Below are 20,700 nucleotides of genomic sequence, written 5' to 3'. Positions count from 1 at the left end.
GCCAGGCACTAAATTGCAAAGCAACGCATAACTTTTTTAAGGACAGATTTTACACCCTTGTATTCATAGATATCATTACGAATTCCTAAATAAGTACAGTCCCAAGAAATTGAATGGAGGCTAAACTGTAGCGACTAAAAGCATGTTGCCATCAAAATGATGTATTAATTTTGACTCATACAGGAATTTGACACTGTGATTCTAAGTTCAAAAGGATACTCTAGTCCATGATTCTTATGTGAGGTAATTCATCACATGAAACTGCTGGTGTTAGTTCTGTTTGAATTAGCAATTGCTTTACTGTTATGAAGACAAGATGCTAGTGCACCTCTGAGAGAGAGTGCTGTAGACAACACAAATTTAGCAGTAACATGGTTTAGTGTATGTTTCTTTAGCAATAGAGGTCAAATTTAGGTTTCTTTGGGGTAGTACAAGCCTTAAAATGACATGATAGCAATTAGTTAGATAGGTAGGTATTTGATGTGTATTAGCACCATGCAACTAGTTGATCCCAAACATTTAACAGTTGTCAGAAGTTTGATAGTAGTGAATTTTTTTTAAAACCCTGTAACATTTTTCTTTTCTTCCCCCTTCCCATCCACTCCTTAGTGGAGCAAATTTTAGCACTCTGCTCATGAATCTTGGACCAGAAAACTGTGCCACTCTGTTACTCTTTGTATTACTAGAAGGCAAGATCCTCCTCCATTCCCTCAGACCAGCTGTGTTAACAGGAGTTGCTGAAGCTGTAGTAGCTGTAAGTACAAAGTGTTCTGTAGAGCAGTGAGAGAAATTGATTTAAACACCACAGTTGCAACAAGGCTTTTTAAAATGATTGATGTACTAAATGGTTATTTTTTCCCAGCAACGGCATTTAGTTCAATTGTCCTAGCTAGGAACTCCTAGAAAGATCATAAATTTTGCACAGCTAATGAGAGTTATATTGTATTAAAGTGACAAACTTGGAGACTTTTTTTCTGATAGTGTTACAAAGCTTTTAGTAATTTCATTTCAATGTGCTGCATGTAACGTCTTGTTTTTTCTTGTACAGTATGTGTTGTCTTGTTTTAATGATTTATTTCATTTAATTTTTCCTTCAGATGATATTCCCATTTCAGTGGCAGTGTCCATATATCCCCCTCTGTCCTTTGTCTCTGGCCACCGTACTCAGTGCACCTCTTCCATTTATTGTTGGAGTTGATTCACGATACTTTGATCTGTACGATCCACCACAGGATATTGTGTGCATTGACTTAGACACAAACATGGTCTACATGTAAGTTCTATGGAGATTTTACATTTTTCTGAAGCTGAAGAGATTGCTGAAGTGCTTACAAGACAAAATTGTTAAACACTGGTTGATCCAATGTGGTTTGTTTCTTACTGTCCCATTTTTTTCTCATTTCTAAAGCTTTAAAGTAAATTAAAACTTAGTACAGCAAGGATCAACACTTCACACTTCCTATAAAAATATGATGCAGATCTTGCTGTAAATTTTGTAACAATGGTAAGTAAGTACGGAAAGGATTGTCCCCCTGTATTGGGCGCTGGTGAGGCCATGTCTCAAATTCTGTGTTCAGTTCTGGGCCCTTCACAACAAGAAAGACATTGAGGTGCTGGAGCATGTCCAGAGGAGGTGGTGAGGGGTCTGAAGCTCAAGGGTTGTGAGGAGCAGCTGAGGGAGCTGGGGTTGTGTAGTGTGTAAAGGAGGACCCTGAGGGAGACCCTACCACTCTCTACAGCTGCAGGAAAGGAGGTTGTAGCAAGTGGAGGTCGATCTCTTCTCCCAGGTAACAAGCAGCAGGACGAAAAGAAATGGCCTCAAGTTGCACCAGGGAAGCTTTAGATTAGATAGTAGGAAAACTTTCTTCACTCGTGGTCAGGCATTGGAATGGACTGCTCAGAGAAGTGGCTGAGTCACCAAACTTAGGGGGTATTTAAAAGACATGTAGATGCAGTGCTTGGTTTAGTGGTGGACATGGTTTTGTGGTGGTCATGGAAGTGTTATGTAAGTGGTTGGACTTGATGATCTTAAAGGTCTTTTCTAACCTACATGAACATGAATGCTTCAGGATCCTTCATAATAACTCTTGATACTGTCTTGCACTTGGGCTACTTTATGTTAGTGTTAGCAAAGAAATTTTTCTGACATTACAAGGACCAGATTTTTTGTGAGACCAATCAAGCAAAATTTGGTGTCTTTGCTACATTAATTTTAAAATACTCTAACTTGATTATTGTATTTTAAGTACTTTTCTTAAATGGAAGTATTCTTTGAGCAGTTTCTTTGCACCTTCTTGAGGCAAGGCTAATTCAGAATAATTCTCTGGGTTTCTATAATGTGAGTACAAATAATGGAAATGAAAAATCTAAGCTACTTGAAGATGAGGGTGATCATCACTAAATCAAATACACCTTCTATCTCTGTGAAAATTTAGTTTTACTTATCATGTCTTATTTAAATCTTGATTTATTTTTTTTTTTACTCACTTAAGTTAGAGTTAGTAATTTGATCTGTGGATCAGTGAAATGCCTTCTTGATTTTTGCTCTCAGAAGGACTCTTCCTCTACTGATGCCAGTGTTTCGTTTACATTACTGACATGCTTTGTTTTGTTATTGGCATCACAGGAAATGGTAAACAATAGAGCAAATTGTGCCTATTTTTTTATCTGTTTTTTTTTTCTCCTTCCCCTACATCTCCATAAAAAACACTTCAAAAATCATTTTCATCAGTTTATAACAAAGTATTATGCCAGCAAGAGAATAATTAAGGGTGTTGTGAAAGCAAAATGTATTGAAGAAAGTCATGACAGATAACTTACTCGTTTGAAGATACTTGCAGGGAAAAATATCTCAGTATTTTTGTTCATAAGTAGAATGGAAGTTGAGGATTGTGTTGCAGAAAAATAGAGATATACCCAGGAGATTTTGCAGGGTGATAAGGATGTCAAGATGCTTTTAGGACTGTTAGAAAGACTAAGTACCAACACTACTTGGACTGGTTCTTAAACTAAAAATCTAGTGGCTGACCTCTTAGGAGGCAATCAACTGAAAAGGCTTTCCTACCCTTTCTTTTACTGTCCTATAAGTCCATTTCTCTTTCAATAGTGAATTGATCTATTCTGGTTTTGCTGCCCATTTTGCATTTGTCCTATCTATACAATATGTTTGACTTCCAGAGGAGTTTGACATCTCTAACATTTTACTTTGGTAAATGGGAGGTATTGGTACCTGCATTATCAAGCATTTTTAACCTGGCAGTGAGTATATCTTTCAATTTTTGAGGTGTGTTGGTAAGCCCAAATTTCCATAAAGCACTTTGTGTTGATGATAATACAGAATTATGAGAATATTGTGTTATCCGTGAATAAAGATTTCTTTCACCTAATTTTATCCACATCAGTTTCTAGTTTTAGAAACTAGAAAACTAGTTTTTAGTTCTGTGGCAGTGTGGTAGTGCTGGATTCATATGTTTGTTTAGATGTAAAAGTATTTATAGCAGCACTGTTGCTGGCTTGGAAAGACTGCTTAATATTATGAAAAATTATGTTATTTTCTGGTACATCAGTCTGTCTAGTGTCTTTTGAAAGCAAGTATGCTGCTATTATCTTTCTTAAGTTATACCAAAAATTACTAAAGACCTATTCATTCATCATCTTCCTTATTGCTTTTTAAATTTTTTTTTAACTCTATGATACATAATGGGCTTTCAAGGTATACTAGCCTTTTTAGGGCAAAGATTTGAGCATTTGTTTTATTTTCTAAGCAGGATTTTTCTTCTGTCACTTTTGGAATGGTACCATATACATTTTTTATAGATATACCATTATTGTTGGGGAAGAATGGGCAAAGACATCCATAAGCATGGAATTTTTCTTTAACTCCAGAAACTTTGACTTCTTTCCTAAGATATTTCTGTCTTCATGCCAATAAAGCAAATAATGTAACAAATATTTCAGATGCAAAGTGCAAGAACAGCTAGTGCCACTATCAGCTTGGGTACTAGTAACTCATTAGGTTTCATGACAAAGAGGTTTGTTAAAGTCTCTGTAAGAGTAATTCTCTCCCATCTTCTGCCTTCCAGAAAGAGGCATAGGAGTTCCCGGGATTTATTCCCTACTCTTTATTTATATCCAACTGCTTAGAGCAGATCTAACGTTGTATCCAGTGTTCTCCTTAAAGAAGATGAGCATCCTTTTAGGCAATTTACCCCACTGCTTAATCAACCACATCCTTTCCCAACTGTGAGCTGAATTCCCAGTCTTTCTAGTACTGGTAGTTAGACTATGAAGATGGGACTGGGCTGCTGTAGGCATATTGCAAAGTACTGTACCATCAAGTTCTCAGATGGATCTGGCCTCTTTCAATAAAGTATTCTGCTCAGAACTGCCTTTATTTGTATCAGCAGTGGTATGGCAAGTTTACACTAGAACAGACTTTGTATAATAATCACGTGTAGAAGAGTGTGCTTAAATCATGTTAGCAAGGCTGATAAAAAATCTGTAAGGGAAATCGTCTATAAAGTCTAAATCAAATCTGAAGGCAGATCCTCCTTGCAGACTGAAGAAAACTCCTTACTCACTTTATACTGTTCTGTATCTGAAGAAATGAAATTCTGAGTTATGTCAGTCCCATTTTTTTGTTTTTAAAAAATAGGCACAGTGACAAGATTTCAAAATAATTTGAAGGTACTTTCTTCTGTAAATGAAGCGACTTAAGGGTGTCGATGTTTTTCTTTTTTATACTGCCTGTATTTTATATTTTTTTTGTCTCTTATGTGTTTTAGATCAGATGATAAGAAGAGCACCAACTGGAAGCAATTTCCTAAAAAGCCATGTAAAAGCCTTCTCAGCACCTTAAAGAAACTGCACCCACAGCTGGCAGCAGGTGAAATAGATAAAATAAAATCTTCTGATTCGTATAAAAATGTAATGATTTTCTCCTATCGCATGAAGTGTGATTTATTTTTTAGATTTTTTTATATGACTTCTTAGAATTTAATCTTTTTTTAGTCTTTACTCATGGTCATGTCCAGCCTGTCATCTGCCAGCACCCCCAAGTCCTTGGCAGAGATCTGTTCATCCCCCAGCCTGTGTTGATACTGGGGGTTTCCCCAACTCAGGGTGCAGCACCTTGCACTTGGTCTTGTTAAATCTCATGAGATTTCCATTTTCAGGCCAGTTCCTGAATTTGTCCAAGTCCCTCTGGATGACATCCCGTTCCTCAGGCATGTCAACAGCATCATTCAGCTCAGTGTCATCTTCAAACTTGCTGAGGGTGCACTCGATCCCTTTGTCTGTGTTATTGATGAAGATATTAAATAATGCAGGACCCAATATGGATCTCTGAGGGGCACCACTTGTCAGTGATGTCCATCAGGGCTCTAAACCATTCACCACTACCCTCTGGATGAGACTCTCCAACCAATTTCTTATCCATTTAGCAGTCCACCTGTCAAATCTATCTGTCTCCAGTTAAGAGAGAAGATGTTGTGGGGGTCTGTGTCAAAGGCTTTACACAGTTCTGGAGATCTGTAGCCCTTCCCTTGTGTCCACTGATATAGTCACTCTATCACAGAAGTCTGCTGGGTTGTCAGGCAGCACTTGGTTTTGGTGAAGCTGTGCAGGTGTCTCAAGTCTCCTCCCTGTCCTCCCTGTGCCTTAGCACAGCTTCTAGAAGGATCTGTTCCATGATCTTCCCAGGCACAGAGGAGGGGCTGACAGGGTGGTAGTTCCCAGGGTCCAGTGCTAGTGAATATCTTAGATAATGGCTTTTCCACCACAATAATGGAGTAGCTAATTTTTGACCAACTGTTTTGTCAAAAGAAGAATAAAAACTGACCTTCTTCAGGCTAATGTCTTTGACAGATAAGAGCTAAGTTCTAACTGACCTAACAGTTTTCACGTATTGTTTCTTTCTAACTGAAGATAGGTTCTTTCAGGTAAGGTGGTTCACGATATGTAAGGTTATATTATAATGGGGAAGGAAACTATGATGACCTCATAAGTGTACCTAAGATACACAAAATTCGCGAATGACAAAACCAAAAAATGGTGTTAAATAAGAGGCAGATGTTCCTGCCTTAATTTTCTATGATTTTTTTTTTTTGCAAATAACCTTTACTTCATCTCTTAGAAAATCTTGGCTTTTACTTTTATCAGCAGTGAGTACATAATTAATTAGGAGCTATTTCTTAATTCTGTCTTGAGCACAGCCAGTGGTCTCTCTTAAATAATTTTTCTATTTTTGACAATATTATAATAGCTATGTTGTAATATTTATTTATGTAGAGGTATTTTTATTCTTATAACTGATATTTTTGTTATAAGTGTGGAATTGTCATTTTCAGCAGTACCTGCTGCTGATTTTTTAAGACTGCAAGAGTAAACTCTAAATATCACTTACTTGTTTCCACCATTTGGTGCACTAAAATGTTGGGATTGATGTTAGAAAAGTAGTTTTAGATGTGTATTCTTCAGAACAGGGAAAACATGGCGTAACAAATGAGTGGTTTATGTCACTTGAAGAATAAGCAGCAAAGGTATCAGCAAAAGCAGGTTTCATGCAAATTTGCAAAAGCACAACAAAGTTCAGCAGCAAGATTCACTGTCACTGATTACATGGATAAAACACAAAAGGAAAATCAGATTAGAATCAAGGTAGACTAATTGTAATAAAGTCTGGTAATGCAAAGGGGCAATAGTATAAAGACCTAGGGGAGACTCTTCTGTAGAGTCAAGAGTTTCAGAGAGGACCCGCTAAGTTCCTGATGGAATCTGGGTGCGAGTGAATCCAAATTTAGCCTTAGACTAAGGGGCCAAGCCCAGGTTTGTCTAAAGGGTTTAGCAGCACTTAGTCATTGGCTGATACAACATTTACAAAGTGATTTAATAAGATTTACTATAAGTACCGCAATAACTTCATTACAGATCTGAGATGGAAATACTTGTACCACACTTGCCACTGTGTGTTTAAATCCATTCACGCATACATGCATACAGACCTGAAGAATTGAACGCAAAGGTGTATGTACCTATTAAAAATTCACCTTGAATGAGATACTCTTATCCCATGACAACACTCCAGAGGTGACAGGTTGAGCTTTGAGGATTGGGTGGTTCTGGGGGGTAGCCCAGACCCAGTCAGCAGGATTCAGCAATGGTCCTTAGATTATGGCAAACTGGAGAGATGGTGAGCTCTGAGTGGTCCCACAGAGAATGAGGCACTGGTGCAGTCATACTGCCCAGGAGAGCTCAGAGGGCCTGATGGATTAGAACTAATCTGCATAGTGTCACAAAATTATTAGCTTCAGTCATCTGTCAGTCTTCATCCTGTAGGCTGAAGAATACCGTAATTTTCCTCAAAGAGTCTAGTAATAATAATAATAATAATAATAATAATAATAATAATAATAATATTGTTCTGTTCAAGCTGCTATTCAGTCAAATAGTATTCCAAGGCTATCCATTAGGCAAGAACTGTTCTTTAGGCACCAGCAGCTCCTGAGAACAGCCAACGTTTCTGATAAGCTGAAGGAGACCTTAACTGCTCAGGAGCCAATAATCAAGGCCAAGTCCTAAACAGAATACCTGAGGAGACTGGAAATTGTATAGCAGCCCAAAAGGAGCTGGGTTGGAGCAGGGAGTGGAAAAAACTACCACACATGGTGCTTTGTGTTTGTGTTGATTTACTGTTGAAAGACTATATTCAGTTGAGTATGAAGTAACATTAACTGAGCTGGCATCCTTGTTATATGTCACAGGCTGCTACATGAGTTAGAAAAATACACCTTTGAGGTCACCTGCCTTTTATGTCAACCAATTCAACTGGAAAATAATCACAGGATTTCTAGTGCTTATCACTTTATGAACACGGGAAAATAGAGAAAAAAATTTGAATGCACTGAATTTTTATTAAAGAATTGTATGTTTTGTTCGTTGCTAGTTCACAGGAAAACTCAAGAAGGCTCTTCTGCAGTGGAAATGACTCCTATAGAGGCAGATTTCTCCTGGCAGAAGAAGATGACAGAACTTGAGATGGAGATCCAAGAAGCATTTCTCCGTTTCATGGCATCTATTTTGAAGGGTTACAGAACATTCCTCAAGCCAATCACGCAGGCACCTTCAAATAAAGCAACTGCTGCCGATTCCCTGTTTGATCATCAAGGTGAGGGTGGGGCAAACAAGCTGCTGATAGCTTTGGCAGTGTTGCAACTTTAGAGCTGAAGAGCTGCATAGCTTTAAAAGGTTAAAGTTCCCTTTGGTTCTGCAGTTCTTGACAGTATTTAAAATTGCAGTTGTCTAAAGTTAAGCTATTCAAAGTTGACTGGAACACAGATACATAAAACTGCAGATTTGCACTAGCTCCAGTATTAGAAAAACCTTTTTTTTTTAGTAGCATGATGCCCTCTCATCATGGCATATTCTGCAAGGGCATTTCTTGGGAATGAAAAAATATTTCTCAGTTTGTATGATGCAAAAATGCTAAAGTAATGAGGCATGAAGTAATGGTCTTGACAGAAATGAAAAAATAGTAGAGAATGAGGCAGAAACCAGAAATAGGCAAAGCAATAAACAATAGTCAGCATATGTCACTTCCCTCATCACTGTTAACTATTCAGATCTAATAATGAGTTGGATACTACATAAAATGTCACAAGGGTTTTGTCTGGTGGCGTTTTGGGTTTTGTTTCTTCTTTTGCTGTTTTGTTTTTTTTTTTAAGTACTGGAAAAGAGATTTTAAAAGAGATTTTTAGGCAGTCATTTGGAGAGTTTTCAATTTTATCAAGCCCATCACGTTTTAGAATAACGTAGTTTTTATTTTAGTATTGTTTTAGCTGTTGGATGTTTTTGTACAAGGTCATCTTTTTCTTGCACAGTGAATTAACAAGCAGTGTGAGAAGGGATTACATGGGTGTGATTGATTGCCAAGGATGTTAAAAAAATAGCTATTAAAAATGCTGTTATTTTAATCTTCCAAATGCAAGTAGATATAAGTAGTTGTTGTTATTGATAAAGCAAATACTTCATGTATTACCATCTTAAATAATTTATGTGATTAAAGTCTGTTAACATACTTCATGGTTAATTTCTTATAGAACTTTTAACTGGTATTTAGTTGTGTGTTTCCTTTTATAACCAGGATTTTTAAAAAGCAGAGACCGTGCCTATACAAAGTTCTACACACATCTCACCAAAACACAGATATTCAGCCGCTTTATTGAAGAGTGCAGTTTTGTGAGTGACAAGGATACTGGCTTGGCATTTTTTGATGACTGCATAGAAAAGGTGAAAAATATCCTACTAAATAATAATATTCTGTTCACTTTGTATTACTGTCCTGTCCATTAGTTGAGAAGGTACATAACTTTGGCAAGAAGTATTCAAAAGGATTGATTGGAATTCATGGTGGTTATTGTGGAGTCATTTTCCTTTCTTCATCTTCTTGCATGGTGATAATTTCTGTGTTGTTGGAAATGAAAGGATTTCAATCTATAAGATAATGTGAGAATTACCAGTAGCTGACACTTTAACAAAATACCATCCATGTCTTCCTGTTAAATGTTAATTTCCTCCCTCTAAAGAGGAATTGCTACCAGTGGTCATCTGTCATGACCAAAAACGTAGTTTTTCCCACAATTTCAACTTTAAATATGCCTACTGCTTCAGATGTCGTCAGGACTGGTGGATAAGTTCCCCTTTCGTTGTATGCATGTTATAGGAGAAAGATTGTGGGGTTGGGGGTGGGGGTGGGGGGGTTGCGTAGTTTTTCTTTTTTGATGGAGTTTTTTTAGGGGGGTGGTTTTTTATTGGTTGGTTTGGTTTTTGTTTGTTTTTTTTCCAATGAAGTCACATCAGTATGGTTCTGGTCTAGATAGGTTATGGAATTTATAGCTTCATCTTTAAAATTCCAAGCACTCAATATTAAAGTTAGCAGCTAGAGTATTGTATTTATTTTAAAAACATTATAAAATAATAATATTATAAATATTATTAATTATATATGAGTGATAAATATACATATGATTATAACTATTATTAATTTTTAAGGCAGATATATATTATTCTTTCTGGGCAGGGCCTTCGTTTTAATAACAAGTTCTTATAGACTGAGTCTTTGATTCAGTATTGATTCTAATCAGATTAACATTTGTGAATGGACAAAAGTTTATTTGCCTTTCCATTTTTCTGCTAAATGTGGATCTAGAGAATACTTTGTTAATAATTGATTACTGTAGGTTGTCATATTGGAAATAGCTGCAAAACAGAAGTTTCTCTCAACTAAAGAAAATGAAAGCACTTTTCCTTTAATATATTAATCATTTTGTATTTAGTAGATAATGTCATCAGACTGAAAGCATGCTGATTGCTGAATTCTTCACTGAAGTATTTGAAAAAGAGCTAAATTGCTTCTACAGTAATATAGAAAATGGTTGTTTCTTCTTTAATATTTCAGCAAGTGACACTGCTTTAATAGAATTATTTAGGATTTAATTTGGAATTGAGAAAAAATGCTTAATTTTTTTTTCTTTTCCCAGCTCTTTCCAGACAAAGGAACGGAAAAAGGAGAAAAGGTACTTTGCCCTTGAAAATGTTTAGGAATACCTGATTGTGACATAAAATTGGAAAGGGCTGTGGACTTGATATTTGAATAATTAGAACAAGTATAATTTATATATATCCAATCAAATACAGCGTGTATTAAATATATTTTTACATATTCTAACACAATTGATGTGAAGAGGACATTTTGTTACAAAGCCAAACTCTGTACTTAGTGTACAAACTCTGTTTTCAGGTTGATCTAGATTCTGTTGAAGATGCACGCTTGATTGAGCTTGATGAGTCACAAAAAAGTGAGCACACGGTGTTCATAATGCCACCAGAACCACCTGCTGATGATGGCCAGGACCAAGTGCCAAAATACAGGTACAAGTCACACAGAGTGAAACTAGAGTGCTTATGATGTTTAGCAGGGCAGATGTTCCATGCTGGTGCAAGACTTGCCTTAATACATTGTGCAGAAGAACTCTTTGAAAGATAGGAACTGCCCAGATTCTGGTAAGTTTATGAACCTCTCTAGAAGTCAGTGGTTTGGGTATGTATATGTGAGAACCTGTGGGTTATGGTATTAATTTTTCAATAACTTCTTGCCGACTTTATAGTAATATTTCTCTGCATGTGTTCAGTGTCCTTCTTCCTGTTTGAGCCATTTGTGTGTATTTTGTAGCAAGTGCAGTGCTCTTTGTTCTATGTTGGGAATGATGAAGAGTGGGTTATGAGTCTGCCTGGTACTACTGATCTGCAGACAATGAACCAAAAGAATAAAGCATCCACTCCACTTTTCAGATTTCTTGCATTCGGTCTTTCAGCCCTGTGCTGGAAGTGTGGCGTTTCAGACATTCTGGGTACGATTTGATTCTTCCTGCCTTTCTTGGAGATCGTGAGGGTTCTGTTTTTTGTTATTGTCCTTGTTAATCATAGTCTCTGCTCCCCTGACCTTCATGACATGGTTAGCAGTCTGATTCCCATTTCCTTTGTTTTGGAGGTTTAATGTCCAAGGCATCTTGTAGTATCTTTGTGAATAAGGCTAAAAGGATCTTGCTGCTTTCTCTTTTTTTTTCCTCCTAGTTCTTTATTCTGCTGTTTGTATTTTTTTTCCATACCAGTTGTCTTTGCGTAGCTTTCCTGCTATGAGCAGGTGTGTGAAAAGATTTTATTTTCTGTTTTTTTAAATCATCTATATAGCTATAAAAACTTCCCGCGACTAGATTTCAAGCTCTTTGACAGGCCACAGGAGCTCAAGCTCTCCTTCAGCAGACACCCAGCTGGAAGCAGCATTTCAAATAGTCCAGCCCTCATGGCAAAGAGGACAAAACAGGTCAGATGAGTCTCACTGTAATCACTGTGTGATCACTGAAAGATACAAATTCTCTTGGTAAAACTGCCACAGCCTGTTTACACTACAAGTTAATGTTGTTAGAGGTTTGGTCTCTGTAACTATTCAGAATGAACGCTTATAAATAAAAGAAACAGAAGAGATTAAAAAATTATTATCTGAGATTGCGGTTTATTGTCAAACGCATTTTTAAGCTGTAGATTGTAATATAAAATAAAATCAAAATTAATGCTTTTTGTGTGGAAAAAAAAAGATTGATCCTGATACTAGTTTTTGCTTGCAGAGGGTCTTAATAACAGAATGGTAAAAAGGGATCTTCAGCTGAATGTGTCTATTAGTATTAAATGCTTGTTCTTAAGAAGCCAGTATATGAGTTAGATTTCTAGATTCAAGATGTTATATCTTCTGTCTACTTTTGTGTTTTGTTTCACCCTTACAGGAGATAAAAACAGCCCATAAATTAGCCAAGAAGTATTACGTAAGCCCCTCCCAGTGGGCTAAGTGTCTCTTCAGTCATAGTTACAGTCTGTGGTTTATTTGTCTGCCAGCCTATGTCAGAGTTGCACATCCCAAGGTCAAAGCCCTGCAACAGGCATATGATGTTCTGATTAAAATGAGGAAAACTGATGTGGAACCACTAGATGAGGCAAGTGCAAATCAAATACAGTTACCATGACTCTGAAATAGAAGACAAGGTGCCATACAGTTTTGCTGACACTGCCAGATTAAGCATACTTATGGTTAGACCTGTGTTAAAGTCGCCTTAAAATCATCTCAAGTCAGCTTAACTGCAGCAACTGGAAATTAATTCTCTTTTTTATCCCCAGCATAGTGTCTGCTGGGACAAGTACTCCAACTCAATATTGCTAGTCTTCCTACTGAAGACTTGCAAAAGGAAGTTCTTGAATGTCCCTGGTTTTTATTGCACTTTAATTAATGTTTTGCAGCCTTACTGCACTGAAGAGGTAATGGGTTTATATGCAGCATACTATTCTTTCAGTAGTATCCACAGGCACACAGCAGCAAGTTATCCTGCTTTTTCACATGGGCACCTTTCTTTATTTCTCAAATAGAAGAGCTGAGTGAAAAAAAAATATCAGCGTGCTCAACAGTGTGAACAGAGGTTCCGTGACTTGCTGTTTAATTTTTGCTCCCTCTTCTGGCTGTAGCATGTTATGGACTAACTAGTTGTTCTCACAGGTTTCCCTTTTACATGTGTAAAAGTTGGAAATCAGAAAAGAGCTTAAGATGCTTCATAATTCTTGTCCTTACTCCATTTACACATTTCTGTATCTTGTCAGGTCTGTTACAGAGTAGTAATGCAGCTCTGTGGACTGTGGGGTCAGCCTGTTCAGGCTGTGAGAGTCCTTTTTGAAATGAAAAATGCTGGAATACAGCCGAATGCCATCACCTATGGTTATTACAATAAGGTAAGGGTCCAGTGTCTTTTGCAGTTGCCACTCCCAATGTCTGGTAGCATGTTTTTGTTTCTTGCAGCTCTTGGCTTGGATTTGCTGATTGTGTTGGTCAAGCAATCAGTTTGGACATGCTTACAGAACGACTGAATCTAAATGTTTTTACACTGTTAAATTCATGTACCTGTGCTGTTTGGCTAACCAAAAATTCTATTGAAATATAGATTTACACTGTTTCCATTTGCAAATTTTGGAAACATCTAGTGCTTCCATGTCAAATATACCTATTCTAAGGTGTATTCTTTAACATAGCAAGATCCAAGATAGATGAAGACTGGAATTAAGCTAATTGAAGGAGCCTCCCACTCCTTCCCTGCTTCCAAGTTCCTGTAATATCCTGATGAAACTACATGGTAGACTATATAAAGGAAAAAGAAAGGAGATGCTATTGTGATCTTCTGTTGCTATCAAAATATATAGATAAAAACAGAACTTGTTTAATTAAAGAAATTCTGATCCATTGTCTGGTTTTACTCAGCTATTGTGTACTGTGCTGTGGAATAAAAGGGAAGTGATCATAAAAATTCAAGTATTTGTCCTATTTTACATGGTTTACAGTTTCTTTTTTTTTCATGGTTCTTTCTTTTTTCATGGTTTCTTTTTTTTATTAGGAGAGGGAAAAAAAGGCTTCTTATCATACTGTGGTTTTTTAATATAACTGCCTTACTGTTTTTGTTATTGCAAAAATGTGTCTTTCTGCAGGCAGTTTTAGAGTCTTCTTGGCCTAGTGGTAACCGCAGTGGCATATTCCTGTGGACAAAGGTGCGAAATATAGTTCATGGCACAGCGCAGTTTAGGCAGTGTTTAAAGAAATCAACGCAGAGCCCACGAGTGCCTGTGATACCAGGTAATAAGTTAGTTGAAATTGATTTATTTCTGGTAAGCAAGAGCATGACATGCTTTCTGAGGGATTGCAGCTAACATGGTGGCTTTTGAAAGTGGGAAATCTGTCCTTAAACGTATAAAAATAGATATTTGTGAACTTGATGGCTGTAACAGGATTAGAATGTCTTTTGCATACTGAAAAATTAATTATCTTGATTTCTGTTGCCAGAATTTCATACTCTTATTTTGTATGTGCAAGCAGAAGTATTTACTGTTGTCTGAAGACGTTAGATTTGTTTAAAAACCTGAACAATTAAGTCCTCTCTCACTAACCAGCTCTCATTCATGTCTTTAGCTCTGCGGAGTCCCACAGGTGGAAGTGATGGGGACATGGTGAGCCATGGTAGCGTGGATAGTTCTAATGATGCTAACAGTGGGGAGCACACCCTCTTCGTCAGTGACTTAGTCAGGCTTGATTCCGTTGATAATCACTCTAGCACAGGTACTAGATTCTGCTGGGTTTGCTACTAACAGTTCCCCAAAAGGCTACATTTTCTAGTCTTCTGTTGATTTCCCCTTCACAACTACTACTTTCCCTTCTTGAGGCTGTAGAGAAGTGTGGAGTTAACTTTTGTAGAAATAGAACTACACTATTGTTGAACATTTCTCCTTTACTGCACATCATGCTTTAGTTCAGAATGTACCATAGCAGAAATACTGTTATATTAAAATAAATATTTTGCTGTGGTCTCATGTACCCTGCTTTTTGTGTTGATCTTCAGAAAAGGCTCTGGCATATGAGGCTGTTTAATTTTTGCATATTGTCATTTTTTCACAGAAATGGTAGTCTATGTCAGTAAAATCTTTCCATGAAAGGAAAGGAGTGATATTTGGTGAGGTGTTTAGAAGATAAAATAAACTTGAAGATACTTTGTCTTGGTAATATTCCAGAAAGGTCTAATTAGCATTCATGGAATTAGTACATTATGTTAGCTTAGGCAAACTGTCCTTTTAAAGGCCATATTCAAGTGTCCAATAGTCGTTGCTAAACTTTGAAATAAATACAGAATTTGTCAGAACCTTGTTATACAGTTTTTAGGAGACACCGTGGGAAAGGAAAGGCAGGTTGTAAACTGGAGAAAAACTCTATATAAAACATAGTGTGCACTCCTTCTGAAGTAAATAGAGTGCACAGGAAGTTAATAATTTAAGATGGCAAGACAAAATGCATGGTTGTTCTTATCTGCTTTAGTAATGATCACATCCTACCTGTGCAGTCTCAACTAAACTTCTTTTCTGTGTGTACTTCAAAACTTAATGTACAAAATGATTCTTGCACACTCTTCATGTTTTTAATATCTTGAGCCCTTCTGTAAAGAGAACTTTGAGTCTGATTCCTGTGCTTCATCTGATATGTCTGCCTAGATTACTGAACTTCCCTTCTCTCTGCTCTTTGTTGCTCTGCTTTTTGCTCTTTGCTGTCTCTTGGGTGCCGCATTTGTCCTTGGCTCTCACGGTGTGGGGTGCAGACTTATGGTGTGAAGCCTTGGATGCACGTGTGCATTATTTCTACCCTTGAATGTTACTCCTGCAGGTAATTCACCCATTTATTGATGAGGTATTGGCACTTCTGCCCAAGGCAGGGATACTAACATTACTGAAAATCTAATAGAGAGAAAATGAGCACCAAAGAATGTCAGAACTTAATTTTCTATATAAAAAGTTTTTAATATAGTAGCCAAATGTTTTAATTGATGGCTGCTCAAACTTAAAATTCTTTTTAACATAGTTGTTATTTGTTGGTAAAATAAATAGCAGTGATATGTAGATGAATTGTATCTGTCGCCCAAGTTTTATGGAGCTTCCTAACACCTTTCACGCTCAATAACTTACTTTGATCTTTTTTTCTTACAATAATGAATGCTAATAGCTACTCTGAATTATATAAACAATCCTGTTTGACATGTTGCTGAGAAATATGTCCACATAGTATTTTTGTCTTTTAGCACATGCAGCAGCACTTCAGATAAAAATAACAGAGAAAAGAGACTTTCTGGATTTTTTTCATGTGACAGACTTCTTTGATTACTGTAAACTTTTGGTTTTATAGTGAGTTACAGCTGGCAAGTTTAACTGGTATAGCAGAGGAACAGACTTTTTAAAAAATGTTTATAGTTTTACTCTTTTTTTCAATTACAGTTTATACTTTGGCATACTTTGGTTCAAAGATATAGCACAGTTTATGGTACAGGTTTTTTCTAGGGCTGTATTCACTGTTTGAAGCTTGCTCAATTATGGGTGTGCTTGTCAAAATTTATTTTGTTAATACATTTGAGAATTTAGCCTACCCAGCAGTTAAATATTTCATGCTAATGTGATAGGAAAGGAATGAGAGCAGATACAGTGCATTAAAAATAGTCACCACAGTGTATCTAGGGGAATAACTCATATTTAATATAGTTAGCAAAGTAAATTTGGATTGGTATAGCCTAGTTATCTCTGGTGTTATCATCCCTGCGTAGATCTTTCCAGAAATTCAATATTTTGGAGATCTTACTATGAACTTTTTTGGAGAGACAACATGTGAAACAAGTAAATTTCAGATCCTTTATTTTCTTATTGATAAACAAATTTAGGAAGGAAAAACTAACTTGAAGCATGTGTTTGTATTTCTTCTAACAGGTGGTCAGTCAGACCAGGGTAACAGATCCAAGGATGAACTTTTGGGAGAGGGTGAGGATAGTCTTCCTGCAACTGAAACAGAAGTTGAGAAAGATATTTCTTCTCACATTGAAGACTTAATAGAAGGTTAAGTATGCGTGTTTATGTTGGTGAAGACTTTTGGAAATACGTGTGTTTCATGCATAAGATTACCACAGACACCCAATGCATTGAATTAATAGTGTTCCAAGGCTCAGAATACAACAGATTTAATATAGTTATTTTACTTCTGTGCCCGAAATTATAGCAGTGGAATGTGTATAGGTAGAAATAACCTTTTATTAGATTAACTTAATATAGATGGAAAAATGGGACAAATGTTGGGTAAGCAGTAATTTACATTCCATTCCTCTCATTTATCTATTTAAAATCTTGACAATTTTTTTTAGCTGTACCTGTTGACCTAATAAAAGGAACTACTTTTTCTTACAAATGCTTCCCAGCTATAGACGGCCTTATGGTCATCTCCTGTCTTCTGTTTAAATTTTGCCCTTAGTTTTTCTGTATTTTTTTGTTTTCATTACTGAATTTGTTTCATATCTGAGTTATGAGATCCTTTATGTGAGTTAGGGCTTTTAAAGCTCTCATTAAACAAATAGCCCTGCATGTAAATCTGTTCTGCTTTGTTTTGGTTAGTTGAAAAAATACTATGGGGGAGAAATTGACAAATGCTGTAACCCTGTGAACATCTAAGCACTCTCTGCATAATGCTGGCAGCTATAACCTTTCTGGGTATTGCTTTCAGGAGATGCTCAGTACCTAGTAGGACTGATCCTTTAGTCTGTTATTACAAAAGGCGTCAGATGAAGTTTATGTTTTACATACCAGTGCAAATAATTACTGAGTTAAACCTTAAATTTATATCTATATATGTATGTATGTAAGTATGTATGTATGTATCTATCTGTATCTATATATGTACTAACGTTCACATTCTCTTTCTTGCAGAGATTTCTGCAGAAAAATCCTATGAAAAGCAACAGCTGAATATAGAAACTCCAAGCCCAGCTGATCCACCTGCTTGGGGTAACAGTATTGTGAAAGTTCCTTCAGGCATTTTTGATAGCAGTGGAAGGAAGAGCAGTGATGGTGAGTCGCTGGGTGAAGCAGAGCTTGCTAAAGTCCTCACCCTGTTGTGCTGTAGTGTTTTGCAATCTGTTTCGTGTTATGAAAAGAAACAAAACTTCTGTTCAAGGTGCAGATGTCTCGCACAATGTATGCGTTCTGCCATTATCCTGTACAGGTGTCATAGAAGGAATCTCTGGATTCTAAGGCTGAAAAACAAGATTTTTCCCTGCACTGCACTGGGTGTTTCACTAATATGCTAGGAAATAAAGAGAAATAGTGTTTCCACTTTTTACTTTGTCACCTAAACCTTGCTGATCTCGGACAAGTCTCTATTCCTGAAGCTTACATTGTCAATCTATAATGTAGGAACAATGTGTGTAGTCTTTGTGCTGCATACAATTTACTTATCTCAAGATTTGTGATGAGGAAGATTTGTGAATATTATAAAAGCCAAATCTTGGGGATCATTTTTTTTCTGCATTTATGTCTAGACGAAGTAGTCCAGTTTCAGTGTGGCTTGATAGCACAGAATGGAGTCCTAGGTAAGAAGTTGCCTGGAACATTTTGGCACGCAGTTATGAGAACTGATGGATAGCCAAGAAGCAGCATTGGTGTGAGACTCAAACATCCTCCAGCAGATGGATATGGTACAACAGGTCTTCTTTTGAGGTCCTAATATAGTAAAATTTCCATACTTAACAGAGGTTTTAACCTAGCTAACACAGCTATCTAGGTAGTAAATATTCACAGTTACCCTGAGGAAATAGGAATTACTTTAAGCTAATATTTATAAAATTAGTTTATATCTTCCACATGCTAAACTTAATTAGCATTTTCTAAATATACCACTGTGTCATAAATGAAATAGTGCATCTCTATGGGCAGACACACATGATAGTTTTTTCAGAACCAGAATGAACTATAGAGTTTGATGTTTAAATCTAGAATGTAGCTCTTGGGGGAAAAAAATCAAAACCAACCAGAGGAACGTTTACTTAAAATTGTAGTTTCCTTTAGTTCACAGATACAATACTTACTCTCTGGATGTTGGCACAGGGAAAGGAGGTAGAAGCCCATAAACAGCTTTGACTTCAAATAGTAGATGGCTTTTGATCTGCAGGATGTCTTCACAGTGAAATAATGTGTTCATGCTAGTGTAACTTCTTAATGGGTATCTTGGGATTGTGGTACTCCCAGCTTCCTCTATGTAAGGAGACTTCACATGGTTTCAAGAAACAAGCATTTTTGGCAGATATGGATACGTTATTATTAATACATTTTCTCTTTTAGATACTGTTTCTAGCCCACTGTTCATAACTCAGGATTCAGTCGAAGATACAGTCTTTGGTGATGTTTCTCCTAAGAAGACAAGTGAAAAAAGACAGAAGAGGCAAAAGCTGTTTTCAGAGAGAAGCTGCAGTTTCAGCAGTGAAAGCAGAGCTGGAATGCTGCTGAAAAAAGGCAGCTTGGACTTGCATTCTAAAGAAATAGCAATAATGATGGGAGCAGATGCCAAGATCCTGACAGCAGCTTTATCTGGAGTCAAAACTTCACCCTCTCATATGAATAAATCCCACAGCTTTAAAAATATCACTGATCAGCAGGTTTCTGACATAAGTGGTGCTTGGAGTGGTGTGACTGAGAGTGATTGGGACCTAGAACATAGGTCTTCACCAGTGCTGGAAGAACCTGGGGAAGGGCAGGAGTATCTTGAGAATGGAAGAGATGGAAACCTGACCACAGCGGAAGACATGAATCTTGAACAGTCAGCTGAGTCTAAAAACCAGAAACCAGAAACCAAAGATGCAACTGCTAAAAGAAATAGCTTTTATGGAGTGGTTAAGCCAATCGAGAGGGAAGATGTTGAAGTAGGCTTGGACCCTCTGTCTTTGCTAGCTACTGACAGCACACAACCAGGTTATCCAGAACCTGGGGAAAAGCTGATGTCACCAGTTGCAGCACGTAATTTGGCAGATGAAATAGAGAGCTATATGAATTTGAAAAACCCATTGGGTAGTAAGTTTCCCAGCATGGAACTGCACAAGCCGATTACGGAAACAGAAGCTTCTGGTACACTTAGTCACTCCCAAGAAAGGAGGTCAAGCCTGCCTTTGGATCCCATCCTGCCATCCTCCAAGTGTTATGAAAATCGAAGAAGTCCTTCTGTCTCCAGATCCAAAACATTCACTGGACGATCAAAGCAACAAACTCAAACACAAGTTCAAAAGGAGCGGTCTTTGTCTCTGACAGGACTGGGCCGTTCTTCTCCACATGGCTCATTGGGAACTGTTGTAACAACTTTATCCAATCTGAAGTTAGACAATATACTGTCTGGACCAAAAATGGATGTTTTGAGATCAGGCATGAAGCAGGCTGCCAATGTGGCCAGTAAGATGTGGGGAGTTGTAACATCAGCGTATAGTTACTCAGATGATGAGGTAAGTGTTTTTCAGTATTAAAAATTTGGAGACACAAAATTAGAGAGCTAACTTCTATGTCCAGAAGATTGCTTCTCTAGATGGTATTTTTTATTAAGTATTGACTTTTATGAGCTAATAAAAATTACACTTTATCTGTGGTGTTTTTTCTTGCCATTAAAAAAACCCACTTTTCAGATAAAAGCAAATTAGATGGTCTCAAAGCAGTAGATTTTGGCGTTTTTTTCTCAACATTCTCCCATTTATTTATGTTTTTATTTATATGTAAAGAAACGGA

At 36.9% G+C, this 20,700-nt stretch overlaps 1 protein-coding gene across 1 annotated transcript in view; it reads left to right on the top strand.

The window, feature by feature from the left end:
* DENND4C (DENN domain containing 4C) overlaps window positions 1-20,700 on the top strand; it is a 78,013-nt gene that overhangs the window by 32,118 nt on the left and 25,195 nt on the right. Inside the window, exons 9-23 of the mRNA XM_014871109.2 lie at window positions 610-754; window positions 1,098-1,273; window positions 4,785-4,885; window positions 7,943-8,164; window positions 9,140-9,285; window positions 10,536-10,571; window positions 10,796-10,926; window positions 11,746-11,878; window positions 12,336-12,542; window positions 13,198-13,326; window positions 14,074-14,218; window positions 14,552-14,698; window positions 16,879-17,004; window positions 17,866-18,006; window positions 19,276-20,423. Of these exons, the coding sequence (XP_014726595.2) occupies window positions 610-754; window positions 1,098-1,273; window positions 4,785-4,885; window positions 7,943-8,164; window positions 9,140-9,285; window positions 10,536-10,571; window positions 10,796-10,926; window positions 11,746-11,878; window positions 12,336-12,542; window positions 13,198-13,326; window positions 14,074-14,218; window positions 14,552-14,698; window positions 16,879-17,004; window positions 17,866-18,006; window positions 19,276-20,423 (3,133 nt within the window). The remainder of the gene's footprint in view (window positions 1-609; window positions 755-1,097; window positions 1,274-4,784; window positions 4,886-7,942; window positions 8,165-9,139; window positions 9,286-10,535; window positions 10,572-10,795; window positions 10,927-11,745; window positions 11,879-12,335; window positions 12,543-13,197; window positions 13,327-14,073; window positions 14,219-14,551; window positions 14,699-16,878; window positions 17,005-17,865; window positions 18,007-19,275; window positions 20,424-20,700) is intronic.

Source organism: Sturnus vulgaris, chromosome Z (genome assembly GCF_052056855.1).
Source record: "Sturnus vulgaris isolate bStuVul1 chromosome Z, bStuVul1.hap1, whole genome shotgun sequence".
NCBI classification, from domain to species: domain Eukaryota; kingdom Metazoa; phylum Chordata; class Aves; order Passeriformes; family Sturnidae; genus Sturnus; species Sturnus vulgaris.
Note: the sequence above shows the minus strand (reverse complement) of the source record. Positions and strands in the feature narration are given on the sequence as shown.